This window comes from Sturnira hondurensis, unplaced genomic scaffold (genome assembly GCF_014824575.4).
Source record: "Sturnira hondurensis isolate 20B ecotype Veracruz unplaced genomic scaffold, ASM1482457v3 Scaffold0006413, whole genome shotgun sequence".
Classification (NCBI taxonomy): domain Eukaryota; kingdom Metazoa; phylum Chordata; class Mammalia; order Chiroptera; family Phyllostomidae; genus Sturnira; species Sturnira hondurensis.
This window is the reverse complement of record NW_028079044.1, coordinates 27,949,558-27,962,916: the sequence shown is the minus strand read 5'-3', so window position 1 is coordinate 27,962,916 and position 13,359 is coordinate 27,949,558. Positions and strand designations below refer to the sequence as shown.

Sequence of the window (13,359 nt, the reverse complement as noted above, 5' to 3'; positions counted from 1 at the left end):
AATTTGGTTAGTCTGTTGTGTTTGTCTTATGTAGAAACAATTTAGATAGGAGCCAACAAAGAAAGAGGCATACACAAATACAGAGAAAAAAACCCCAGGAGATTAACAGAAACTGAGATAGAGGGAGCAGGGGGAGAGAAACAGAGCTTGAGAATGAGAAGTTTTTTGTACTTATTAGGCCACAAGATTTGATTTCTTAGATACTTGCCAGATACAGAATTGTCCTTAGATTTAAAAATTTAGGAAATTGTTTTATGAACTGTTAAGCAAGCTTTTTAAATGGCACTGCTGAATTTTTCACAGGTTGAACTTATTCCTAATGGTGTAAATATACCAGTGACTCCCCAGAATGTGTACGAATATGTGCGGAAATATGCAGAGCACAGAATGTTGGTAGTTGCAGAACAGCCATTACATGTAAGTGTTTCCTAAAAACCGTTACTTGATCTGAAGAGGCTGTATGTGTCATCGTGCGTGGCAAACTAATTCATGGTATATTCAGCTTGCCTATAAAAGGTCAAAATTTTTAAACCAAAGTGAATTTATGTATAATGTGAATTACACCCAAATCCAGGCCTATTACTCACTTTCTTTAGGTGAAACTACTTGGAAAAAACATGTGATCATCAGAAACTTAATTTTGTGGGCAAACATTTGGAAAGGATGCTCGTGGGACTGACATGAGTGTTTGGGGATCCACAACCACTCATACTTCGATTGACTTACTAGATGTACTCCTAGGGCTCAGAGGCAGTTGTGCTCATGGTTATGGCTTATAGCGAAAGGACTCAGCAAGGTGTGCAGGCTTCCCTGGTTCTCTCACTAGGCATGGGTTGTCACAAAGAACACACTTCTTCCCTTAGCAGTGATTTAGAGCAACACATGCAGTGCTCGGGAAGCCTGCTTGGGAGTCAGTCTAGTGTTTTTAACTAGAGGCCAGTCCCATAAGCATATTCTTCCTGCCTTCACAACCAGCCACGATTACTGAGATCAGACGCCCAGAGGGAAGCACGTGTTCATCGTAAACCACACTGTATGCGCAAAGAGTCGGGGCAAGTTGTACAGCAGGGTTCATTGCCGGAGACATTCCGAACAGCCACATTAGATAGTCATGTAGGCAATATTCCAAAAACCAAGTTCCGGATACCAGCCAAGGGCTAATCAAGCCCTTCTAAAGAACAACGTCAAGCTTGCTACATTGACTCTTTCCCCTTCTGGGGAAAATGTTTGTTTATGTAGATTAGGACTGGCAGTGTCCGATCCCTCTGGTCCTTGCACTGGGAATAATTTTGCAGGCTCTGGAGCCCTGCTGTCAGGGTTCTGGTCATGGCTGCAGTGCTGAGGTGTGACGTGAGCAAACCACTTACATTCTTTGTCCCTTGCTTCCTTCCTCTGAGAAATGAGGATAGGATTAAATGAATTAATACATGCAAGGTGCTTAGATCAGTTCTTGACACGTGGTAATTATTTCTCAGTAAGCTTCTAGATTTTGGGTTTGTGTCGGGGAGGTTTGTTTTGTCATTATAAGACCTGTCCTGGGATGTTGGCAGGGTAGCACATTTGACAGATAAAGCTTTTCCTGTTTATTTAATGACTACCCTCTTTGTTGTCAACACAATTTAAAAATTTACTTCAGTTAATGACTGCTGTGTAATACTACTTCACCTTGCAAATGAAGCCTACTGATTACCCCTCCCTTTGCCTCTTTTGAATCTACTAAAAGAAATTAAAAATGCAGAACTTAATGTTTTTGTCTCTGGTTTAAAAGGGGAACTAGCATTTTTAGAGAGAAGCTGCTAAAATTAGATATTAGGCTTTAACAACAATAAAGGTTACGTGGAAAAGTACCAATAATAATAAAAGGATACTTTTTAAAATTCTCCAGGCAATGAGGAAAGGTCTACTGGATGTACTTCCAAAAAACTCATTAGAAGATTTAACAGCAGAAGATTTTAGGCTACTGGTAAATGGCTGTGGTGAAGTTAATGTGCAAATGCTGATTAGTTTTACCTCTTTCAATGATGAATCAGGTATGAAATTTTTGAAATGTTTATTTAAGGAATAAGCTACACAGATAGTTTGGTCAGTCAGCATTTTCTGAGTTTCTACTTTTTAGATATGTTTATAGGGCTTTTGGAAATGCTGTAATTACTCAGATGCTTAAAAGTTTTGTTGTTTTTTTAACATATGATTGAATGACGATGGCTCAGCACTAGACTGTTATTGCTTATTTTTTCTAGATTTTAAAGGATATATGGTTTGTAAAAAAGTAAAAATTCTTTGTAGTGAGCAACTGTGTGAAAAGGATCATATATATATATATATATATATATATATATATATATATATATATATGGAAAAACAATTCATGTGACAATTCCATTGAACTCGCCTGATTCATGTCTCCTAAACTCTCTAAAGAATTGGGCTGCATAGTATTTGCTTTGTGGAACCGGACCCAAAGCACACTTACAAAGACACGGCAGCACACAAACACACGGAGAATCTAAAAAGAGTAAAGAGAGGTGGGGATAACCTCCCTAGAATAACATTGACCTTCAGTGCTTGGTTTGCTGCAGCTTTCTTTCCAAAGTCCTGTAGTCTAGGAATAGATGTCATGGCTGTGACTATACAATAAAACACCAGAAGCTCCAAGAAACTCATTAGGAGAAGATTATACGTGTAGCCCAAGATTATTGCATACATTGAAGGTGCCAGATTTTTCCCCTTTATTTTTCATGTTTTGCAAACAACTTCAGCCAAATTATAGTAAGTTAAATTTGGATACATTTTCTTGTTTTTTCTTCATGCTTGGTAGTACATATGTCGTTGTATAACAGTTTTTGTACTACTTTTTCATACAGTTTTCAGTACTTTTGAGGTAAAAATTTGTTGCATTTACAAGTCAAAAAGCTATGAGGGGAAAGAATGTATCTAAAGATACTGTGGGTATAATCCTCAGAGCAGCAGCAGCAGCATCTGAAGTTTTGTAGAAATGCAAAATTTCTGGTTTCTTTCCCCCACTCCTCCCTGTAGACCTTGTGAATGAGAATCTGCATTTTAAAAAGATCTCCAAGTGGTCTGTAAACTCATTAAAATTTGAGGAGCACTGGCTTAAGATCATGAGAAGAATCCTGACTTTTAGATGGGATTAAAGTCATGTGAATTATCAGTTTTGAGACTGAAGGTTCATTTTTCTTGGTTATCTTGAGTCAGGATCGACTAATAAACTGTAGAGGTTTTACATTGTGCAAATGGTCCTAATGTCCTGTATTAAAAATTAGACCTAAATAACATTTTAGTTATATATGTATTTTTATGATAAGAAATACTCTAAAGATATAACTACTGATAGAGTATATTGAATTTGATACGTTCTTCAATCTTAGGAGAAAATGCCGAGAAGCTCTTACAGTTCAAGCGTTGGTTCTGGTCAATAGTAGAGAAGATGAGCATGACAGAGCGGCAAGACCTTGTAAGTTCATAAACTTGTAGAAGGAGATATAAAATGTTAATTGTGTATGACAGCCTTTTGTTTAAAGTTTGTAATGGTTATTTAAATTTTGGTGAAAGAAACTATAGAAGGTCAGAAATAACAGGCAGTTTTGCTTTTCTACTCTACAACAGAACAGATGAAGTATTATCTGAGTAGTATAGTATCTTGATGAATCTCTGTACACTAGCAGTAGAGTAGCTTAATTGTGGTATGTGGATATTAAACCTATGATTTTAATCTCATTATTACTTACTAACTTAGAAGCTGAAATTAGATGTTAACTTTCATCACAGTGAAAAGCCTGTCATAAAGTCAATGGAATCTTTGTCCAATCTGGAGTATATCCATAACCAAATAACTTGTCTGTTAATCTTGAAATGGAAGTCTCCACTATACGTTCTTGTAAAAATTTGAGGAACATTTCCCTTACTGAACTAGCCTTAGTTCTCAGTAATCTAAACTGATGCAATGTATAAAAATGATCCCATTTCTAGATACAGCCCCCAGTTTTATCTGAAAGGGGGAGATGGTTACTTGTGCAGGAAGGCACAAACTTGCAATTTCCCACTGACCTTCAGTTCAGGCAATACTTATTTTGGGGAGGGGAGAGGGTCCTGCCTTTAGTACTCCCTAATCTTTACACATGTGCATCCCCCTCTCCCAAGCCTTCCAGTATTTCTTCATTAATATTTCAGTTTGTTCAGCAGTCCTGGTGATTTCTATTTACATTGTTCCATAGGTAAATTCTGTATAATTGGTTCAATATAACTTTGGTTTTCTCAATCTTGTGGACCCTAAAGTCCCTACTCCCTAATACCATATCTGTCCTCATTGCTTTCAGGAACACCTAAATAGCTGAGGGTTATACCACTTGCAGTCAATCTTTGAATCTGGGAACATTCTTTCCCTGTAACAGGCAAGATACTCTGTAAGATCTACCAGATCTACCAGAAACAGAAATAGAAATGATTGGCTATCTGGTATGAATTCTAAGATATATTTTTATCTATTCCCTAGTTTTAATTTTCTGCTGCTTTTAAATCAGTACCTCCTCTATCCAGTTAGTCAAGTTAAATCTCATTGCTTTCCTGGAAGAGAAATATGCTTAACTCTTCAGTCGAGACAGAGAGAAAGACAGAATCTCCCTCTATAAAGGCCTCAGTATTTCTAATCAATAGCTTTAATTTGTGAGCTTCACTTTTTAAATGCCTGTATGAAATCTATTCCAGGGGCTCAAGCAGTATATCAAGGTATCTTTTCCCTCTCCTTCACATATTGTTGGCTTTGTCCTGATGTGTTTGAGGGGAAGTACTGAGGGATATAAGAATATGACAAGGTTTTCCCAACTGTTCTCTCTTGAACTATTAGTCCTGCAAATTATAGGGCTTCTAGAATTAATGGTATTTCTCACAAAACTATGCTTCAGGAAATAGCAGATTAGTTCATTTAGATTTCCTAGTCACTCTGGGATACTGAATATGCAGGGTCCAGCAGAAGTAAGGCCCGCTTGAGTGAGGTTGGTAGGGTAATAACATGGGTGTAATAATTTATAGTTTTAATTTGAACACGTCATGTGGTGTGCTTGAGTGTGATATTGTTATGTTATAGAATTACATGTTTATGATTTTGTAATAAAAGATTTGTAATAAAAAAGGGTGTTACTTGTCCTGGACCCTGTATTTGTCTGTTTAGTTGTGCACTATAAATGCATTAGATTTTAAAAGCTTTACCTTAAGAGATAGACACTGTGTTTAATTATCACTGAAGAACGACATGCATGTATAGATGTATGGATCCTTTTGGAGTGATATATATTAATAAAAATAAACAAAAGTAAACTATATGAACATTACAGGAAAGCATATCCTTGGTTACCAAATATAAGTAAAAAATAAAGGAGAAGTTAACATTTATCTTATGTCACACAAAGTAGGTGAGTAGTAAAACAATGTTAATGTGGCTTATTACATAAATTTTGATGTACAGATTACTATTATAAAGTTACTGTGTATCACAGTGTAGCACTGAAAATACTTGGTTGTTTTGCTAGTAGATAAAATGCAAAATAATTTTTTTGATAACTTGTATGAATTTTTAAATCTTTTTTGATAACCTGTATGAATTTTTGGAAGACTTGGTGTATTTTTTCCATTAAGAGATTCTCCATGCAGTTTAGCCATTGGAAACGGACCTTAGAGAACGTTCGGTCCGATGGTCTCACAGTACAGATGAGAAGCTGAGTGCCTGAAACACAGCTACTTTTCTGCGCACCTGGCACTGTTTCTTCTTTTATCCCCAAACCTTTCCTTTTCAGTACAGAGAAAAAAATTTAAAACCTAGTTCGAAATATTTTAATATCCTTTTGTAGGTTTTAACTCAAGAATGGGGTTCTGTGTGTATATTGCCAGAATTAAGGGTTGAATATTAATCTGTTAAAGTCCAAAGCTATAATTATTATATTCCTGTTTAGGTTTACTTTTGGACATCAAGCCCATCATTGCCAGCCAGTGAGGAAGGATTTCAGCCGATGCCCTCAATCACAATAAGGCCACCAGATGACCAGCATCTTCCTACTGCAAATACGTGCATTTCTCGACTTTACGTCCCACTCTATTCCTCTAAACAGATTCTCAAACAGAAATTGCTACTCGCCATTAAGACCAAGAATTTTGGTTTTGTGTAGAGTATAAAAAGTGTGTACTGCTGTGTAATATTACTAGCTAATTTTGTAGATTTTTTTCCATTTGTCTATAAAAGTTTATGGAAGTCAATGCTGTCACACCCCCGGGAGGTACCTTACAGAGATTAAGTGCAAACATTCCTTGCTGAGTTTGTAGCATAAAGGCCTGAGGAGCACTAGCAACATTTGACCATAATGGTTTTGCTAGTCAACAACTTCTGGGTCGCACCCCAGCCAAAGATGACAGCAGAACAACATAATTTACACTGTGATTTATCTTTTTGCTGAGGGGGAAAAATGTAAAATGTTCTGAAAATTCACTGCTGCCTTTGTGGAAAGTGTTTCAGCAAAGGTTCTTGTATAGAGGGAATAGGGAATTTCAAAATAAAAAATTAAGTATGTTCTGTGTTTTCATTTTAACTTTTTTATGGTGTTTAATTAATTTGTGGTTGGCTGCAATTGTGTATCATGTATATGGAACTTGTAAAAAGTTCTGGACATTCAGATCTTAGAGATAAAATCACTTTTACCTATGAAAACCACTTATTGTGGTTTATTTTGGCTGCGTTGAGCTCTAGGATATTAAATGATATCACTAATATTTTGCATGTAATTGTTTGAGTGAGGGCACTTTTTTGTACATACAATGGGGCCAATGCACAATACTTGATCACAATCAACTTTTTTTCCCTTTGTATCCCTATTTCAACGAGAGGTCAGCCAGGAGGTTACTGCACTTCAGTTCTAACTAGACATTTGTATTAAGGTATTTCAGTTATGTAAACTCAGCCTGGGCACTTTCTGATAACTGTAAAATGTTTTATAAGATCATGATTATTGAAGATACATTTTGGAAAATTTTAAATGTTCGTGAGCAGCTTAAATACTTTTGTATCTAGCCTTTTTTAAGTATCTTGTTACATTTTTTAAAATAAATTACAGAAGAAATGTCAAGTAATATTGAAGAAACAATAGTTTTTATTTATGTAGTTGTACATTTTTAAACTAAGGGCAATACATGGACACGGTTATGTGCATAAATTTTTTTGATTTAAAGAACTGAAAGTTTATATACACATGGACTAAAAAAAAAACTAAGAAAATCAGTCCACATTTTACAGTTAGCAGATTCCTGAATGGCACTGGCCAGGCCACCTTTTCTTTTTACAGATGGGGAAGTGACCTTGGGACCCTTACTTGGCATAGGAAGTTAACTCGCTTAATAGCTACTTAATAACTGAGAGGTTCCTTTTTGATGGCCCATTCATTATGTAGCCTAGGACCAATATCTCTAAATTCCTGTGGTTTTAGTAGCATAAATCGATGGCATAATAAGGAACACTTTTCTTCATGAAGTCTTTAATAAAGTGACTTAAACTATTCACTTTGTATGTTGAAAACGAGGAGAGAAATTCTTTGGAATCTCTCCTACCTTTCAGTTCCTTCATAGGACTCCTGGCCTTCGGGATGTTTTTCATGTTCAAAGGCACTACGCTTCCATTATATAACTTCCTTCAGAAGACTGAACCACATGATATTCTCAGCCCTGCTGACATAGTAAATATTAAAAACTAAAATGATAGTGAAACTCATTGTATTAACTTGAAACACAACATGCTGTTAGATTTGTGTAAATTAACCAAAGGTAACCTTACAAAGACATTGGTTTTTATGTCTAAATGCTATTTCTGAGTAAATGAAATAGTGATTAGATTAAGAGCTGATCAATGATGTGTCTGCAATAGATAAACTTATATATGACCTTCTGTGTGCACATGATCGGGCTGATAAAATATGAAATGAGAACAAACTAGATATGAATAGGACATTTGAAACCCTAATTGTGAACTTATTTTTAATAATTACTGAGAATGAAAATATTTAAAATAATGCAAAATGTCTCAAGTCTTCCTAAATCAAGATTTTTGGTTAAAATGCTTTTAGGAATATTACAAGCAGAATGAATTTTTTTTTAAGTAAAGCATAAAATGGTTCTAAATGTAAAATAAAGTCATGTAAAATAAAGTTCTCTTTTGGTCTTGTTCAGTGATTAAATCTAATAGACTTGAAAACAGATTTAGGAAGAGAAGACCAAGAATGAACTTTACTGAGGGTTTCCAAAGTTTTGCTGCTTTTTAGCCTTTTCTTACATCATCTAAATATCAAAGACTCCATAATGACTTACGGGGCAGGCTTGAGAGGGCTTTTAAAGAGTATGATCTCACTATTTAGTATGTGCTCTAAACATTTCTAAAGATACTATTTTTGTGAGTTTAAAGGTAGCAATTTGTAGGTCTAAACGCAAACTGAGATATATTCCCCTGCGGCAGTTCTCATGTGACTGTGGGCATAGGATTCTCTTGTGGGACTTGGTAATCACATCTCAGTCACACTCACATTCAGTAAATCCGAAATGGAGGACAGAAGTCTTTATTCTTAAACAGGATTCCAGGTGACTCTGAATCACACTCCCCGAAGAGCATTACTTTGTATTTACGAATATAAATCCCCCTCTAGGTAAGCTCCCAGGAGCCACATCTTTCCTCCTTGACAACCTGCGGAAAAGTACTTCGTTCATCACCTTGTCTTGAGGTGGGTTCTTCCTCCTGATAAATGGCTGGTTAGAAGTATCTCCGATAAACTGCCTGACAGTGAGGGGAAGTACTTTCCTTTTTGGAAATATCTTCAATATTTACATTAACCTAAGTAAGCAGGCATGAATATACAGATAACTTTTCTACACCTCATTTGATTAATGTAGAAATTAAAGTGTGCCTGTCTTCATGTCAAGATAGGTTAAATGTAAGGAAAGTATCTTAACTCTTAAAAAATATATGAAGTGTGCCTGTCTTCATGTCAAGATAGGTTAAATGTAAGGAAAGTATCTTAACTCTTAAAAAATATATATTACTGGACTATTACAATTAAGATGAAGTTTCTCTCAATTACTAACCTTTTTTAGTACTGCTAGGCACTTTCTCAACTGCTTTACATTCATTATATTTCATTTTATTCCACGAGATAAAGCCTATTACCAATCTCTTGAATAGTAAACTAGACACAGGTAAACAATGTGCTCACGGCTGCACGGCCCATAAGTGAAGTGAGGCACGTCTCCATGCATTCTGGAGCCTCATTCCTAAGGACCCGGCTACACAGTTTTGTGGAAGGTGTAATTATAAGCAAGTGAGTTGGTCACTGAAGGTTCTAATCACCCAAATCTAATATCTTCAGTGTGGGTGAGTGTCCCTCCACACCACCAAGCAATGCTGTGACACCAGCTGGATGTCCTACAGTCCACCTCAATTCTGACATTGTAACCTGAAGACAGTATCAGCTTCCACAGGTAAATGGCTCAGTCCCATCAGACCACACTCCAGATGCGAACTGCAAGCACAGCTTGTCACCTGTACATCTGACAGGCTATATATATCTGTTTTGTAACAACGGTTCCCATGACTCCTTTCTTGGGTTCGAAGGCCTCAGAGAGACATTTTACTTATTAGATCACCAGTTTATCACAAAGATATAACTTAGAAAGAGCCAGATGAGTGATAAGTGTAGGGAAAGGAGGAAGAGCTTTCATGTTCTCCAAGAATGCCACTCTCCCCGAATCTCAGTGTTCACCTACTGAAGCTCTCAGAACCCTGACCTTTGGGGTCTTCACAGAACTTCATTACATAGGCATGACTGAAGTTGGCCATTGGTGATTGGTTCAACCTCCAGCCCCTCTCCCCTCCCTGGCTGTAGGGTGGGTTAGCTCTCAAGTTTCAACACTACTGTCACCTGGCATCCCTGGTGACAACCAGCCCCTATCCTTGGGTGCAGTCCAAAAGCTACCTCATTAAAAACAAAGACACCTTTATCATTTTTATCACTTAGGAAATTCCAAGCATTTTAAAAGCTCTGTGCCTAAACAGGGAAAAGACCAAATATATATTTATTATAAATCACAGTATCACAGTCTACCCCTGGTCTTTGAACACAAATACCTACAGCAAAACAATCATAAAGGTCGAAAATAATGGCAAATTACTAGAATCCCATTCAGTGCACAACTATGCAGTCCATCACAAAGTGTCTCCCAGGGTGAGGCCACTCAGGTTTGCAGGCTTCCCATCTGACTTTGTCAGGTTCCAAAAGCAGGAGAGGAATCAGTGGTATATGGCTTCACCCTGCATCTGGTGTAAGTGAGCAAAGGAGCTACCATTTTTAAAAATGTTTTCTTAAAAGATTTTCTTTTAATTTTTGGAGAGAAGGGAAGAGTGGGAGAGAAACATCAATACGAGAAAAACACTGACCAGTTAGTTGCCTCCCCTACTGCGGACTGAATCCGCAACCCAGGCATGTGCCCTGATTGGAAATCGAACTGGCCACTTTTCACTTTCAGGATGATGCTCAACTAACTGAACCACACTAGTCAGGGCTTCCCCCGCCTCCCCCCCACATCCTCACCTGAGGATATGTTTGTTGACTTCAGGCAAGGAGAGACATTGATGAGAGAGAAACATCAATTGGTTGCCTCCCTTATGCAACCTGACTACAGATCAAACTTGCAGCCTGCATATGTGCCCTGACTGGGAATTGAACCCCGCAATCTTTTGGTGTACAGGGATGATGCTCCAACCAACTGAGCTACCTGGCCAGGGTGGAACTATCAACTCTTGCTCTAAGCCTCTTTCAGTATGGTAATGTAATATGGGATATCCCTAATTACATAACCATTTATTTATTCCTTTACCCATAACTACTATATTTCCTCTCCATTTATACCCAAACTTTTCCACCTTTGGAAAGGACCTTAGGTGCCTCTGTGCTTGCCTACACTGCAGACAGCAGTACTAGTCTAGCGAGTCCTTCCCATTTCAGTTCAGATAAGGTAAAGTTACAAAGGTGCAGAACTAGTGGTATATTTTTACCACCACGAAATACAGCTGAATTCACTGTTAGCCCCAGTTTGGAAGATGGGGTGGTGACAGGACATCCTGCCCCATCAGACCCTTGGGAACTCCAAGTTCAAAAGCAGAGTTTCTTGCTTAGGCATCATTCCTGCTTCTAGCTCTTGCAGTTGCAGCAACCCTGGTCCTATGACCACTGCATTAAGTAGAAGAAAAAAAAGCTGAAGTGATGTGAGGAAGAAAGAGTATCAGCATCTTCCTCATTCCCTCTTCTCCAGATCCAACAGAAAAACCTACCCAGCAAGGAGACTCCTTTAGCCCCACTCATACTCATGTAGAGTGTGGGCACATTAACAATCACTGTTTTAATCACTCACTCCAATTCCCTTCCCCACTAACCAAGGAGGAGAGCTCTCTCCCCCCACTGTTGGACATTATAGGCTATAAATTATGTTTGCTCCTTGGTCTGAAGAAATAATAAACTGAAGTTCAAGCAACTCAATTTGATCTGAACCTTTTTGATCCATGACCTCTATGATGGCCTGATTAGTAGTGTACTTGGAAGCTACCAGAGTAATTTCCCACCCCAACCAAGGCTTTACATATATTTGATTTAATGTATTATCAAATCCATACAACAATCTTATTGGGAAGGAATTATTATTATTTTTATCCTACAAATGAGGAAACAGTTTCGAGATGCTGAGTAACATGTCCAAGGTAGCACGGTTAATAAACAGGGAGCTCGAACCATGGTATGGTTCTAAAATTTATATTCTTTTTCACTAAGCTCATTCATTTTCATATCTTCAGTAGCAAACATGTTATCTGACACACATCTTGTTTGATGACTTTAATTAAATGACAGAATTTTTGTTCTTAGTTTGCCATGTGGCCTATGATAAACAATCTAATTTCTTTAAAACTCAGTTTTCTCATATAATTTGTTTTATTACTTAAAGGTTATATTTGTAAAAATATGACCCCACACTTGACCCCTGGTAGTTGCCCCAGAAAGGATAACTCTCACCCCCTACTCTGGGGCAGGTTTTAGAAAGAGCTTTCAGTTATTTTCAAAGCTGAATTTTCTATCCTATTTACCCCACTTCACACAGCTATCCGCAAAACAGGTGCGTGTTGTTCAAGGCTTAATAGTTCAGCTTCAAGCTACCTAAACAAATCTCTTTCACCTCATTTTAGATCAAATTATTTTTTTTCCTTCTGTTGTGTTTTTTCTTTAGATAGTTCCCCTGAGAGAAAGGTCTTGGTAATTCAACCAAATTATTGTGACATCAGTAGCCACTGCCTGCTGCTGTTACAGGGGAGAATTTCCTTTCCTCCCTCCAGGGCTTTAACTTTTGGCCTTGTAAAGAGCAGTTGCTAAGGAGACTGCGCAGTCGACTCCTTTCTAGGTGGGTAATCTTATCTATCCTAAGTCTGCGTTTCTTCACTTGCAACCGGAGGGCACTGCTATCGCTACTTTAGAGATACACTCACAACTAAACGACTTAATTTATAAAAGGTGCTTAGGGTGGCGCCTGACACTTTGTAAGAGCTCAAACAACACTACAAAAAGCTCAGTTTGTTGAAACAATTTCAGAGCTTTCAAAGTATTTTCCTCTAGTCATTTTCCCCTCTCACACTTACGCCCCACCTACTCCGCGCACAGGCACTCTAGTCCTTGGACCCCTCCTCGTCGGACTGGTAAATACAAAACAAGGCAGCGTTCCCTCCTCCGTCACTTGCCGGTGGTGCCGCAGGTTTTTTGGTGCCGCACCAAGAGTGTGGCTTCCCCCCACCACTTCGCACAAGGATGGCGCTTTCTCCTTATCATCCCATCTGGAATGTGGTCCTACCGCCACCTGGACGTCTCTCGGGACAGGCCGAGTTAGCGCGACCTACCGTGTTCCTGGGGCACCGCGAGAGCTGCGGGGGAATCGCGTCGTGGAGAGGTGACCTAGCGTGACGGGCACCTCCGGTCCGTACCAGGGCAGTGGAGCCCGAAGTTGCCAAGGGAGGCGGGGCCGAAGGTACCTCGGGCCGCAGGCGGGGAACCGAGACCCGGCGGGCTCCAGCGAGCTCCAGCGAGCTCCCTCACAGCGCAGGCGGGAGGCGGGGCGGGCGCAGAGGGTGGGGCGGGGCCAGCCGGGGAGGCGGCCCCTGAGGTGGTGTTGCCCGGGCAGGCCCGGTGAGTCCGAACTGGATGGGGGAAGGAGGCGGGGCCGGGGCAATAGAGTTGGGCGGGGCCGGCCGGAGTGGGCGAGTCCTTGAGGCAGGAAGGCAGG

The 13,359-nt window shown here is 39.0% G+C and overlaps 1 protein-coding gene and 1 long non-coding RNA gene across 9 annotated transcripts in view; one reads left to right on the top strand and one right to left on the bottom strand.

Moving 5' to 3' along the window:
• The window catches only part of UBR5 (ubiquitin protein ligase E3 component n-recognin 5), a 118,695-nt gene extending 112,118 nt beyond the window's left edge, over positions 1-6,577 (top strand). For all 8 annotated transcript variants that reach the window (XM_037048311.1, XM_037048308.1, XM_037048310.1 and 5 more), the window contains 4 exons: positions 304-417; positions 1,886-2,030; positions 3,390-3,475; positions 5,967-6,577. In XM_037048311.1, the coding sequence (XP_036904206.1) occupies positions 304-417; positions 1,886-2,030; positions 3,390-3,475; positions 5,967-6,179 (558 nt within the window). In that variant the 3' untranslated portion in view covers positions 6,180-6,577. The remainder of the gene's footprint in view (positions 1-303; positions 418-1,885; positions 2,031-3,389; positions 3,476-5,966) is intronic.
• A 245-nt stretch (positions 6,578-6,822) lies between these two features.
• On the bottom strand, positions 6,823-10,549 carry LOC118988572 (uncharacterized). The gene is made up of 2 exons (XR_005066806.1): positions 8,729-10,549; positions 6,823-8,698 (listed from the first exon to the last, which is right to left on the bottom strand). It is a non-coding gene; the product is annotated as an uncharacterized LOC118988572 (long non-coding RNA).
• Between the last annotated feature and the right edge of the window lie 2,810 nt (positions 10,550-13,359).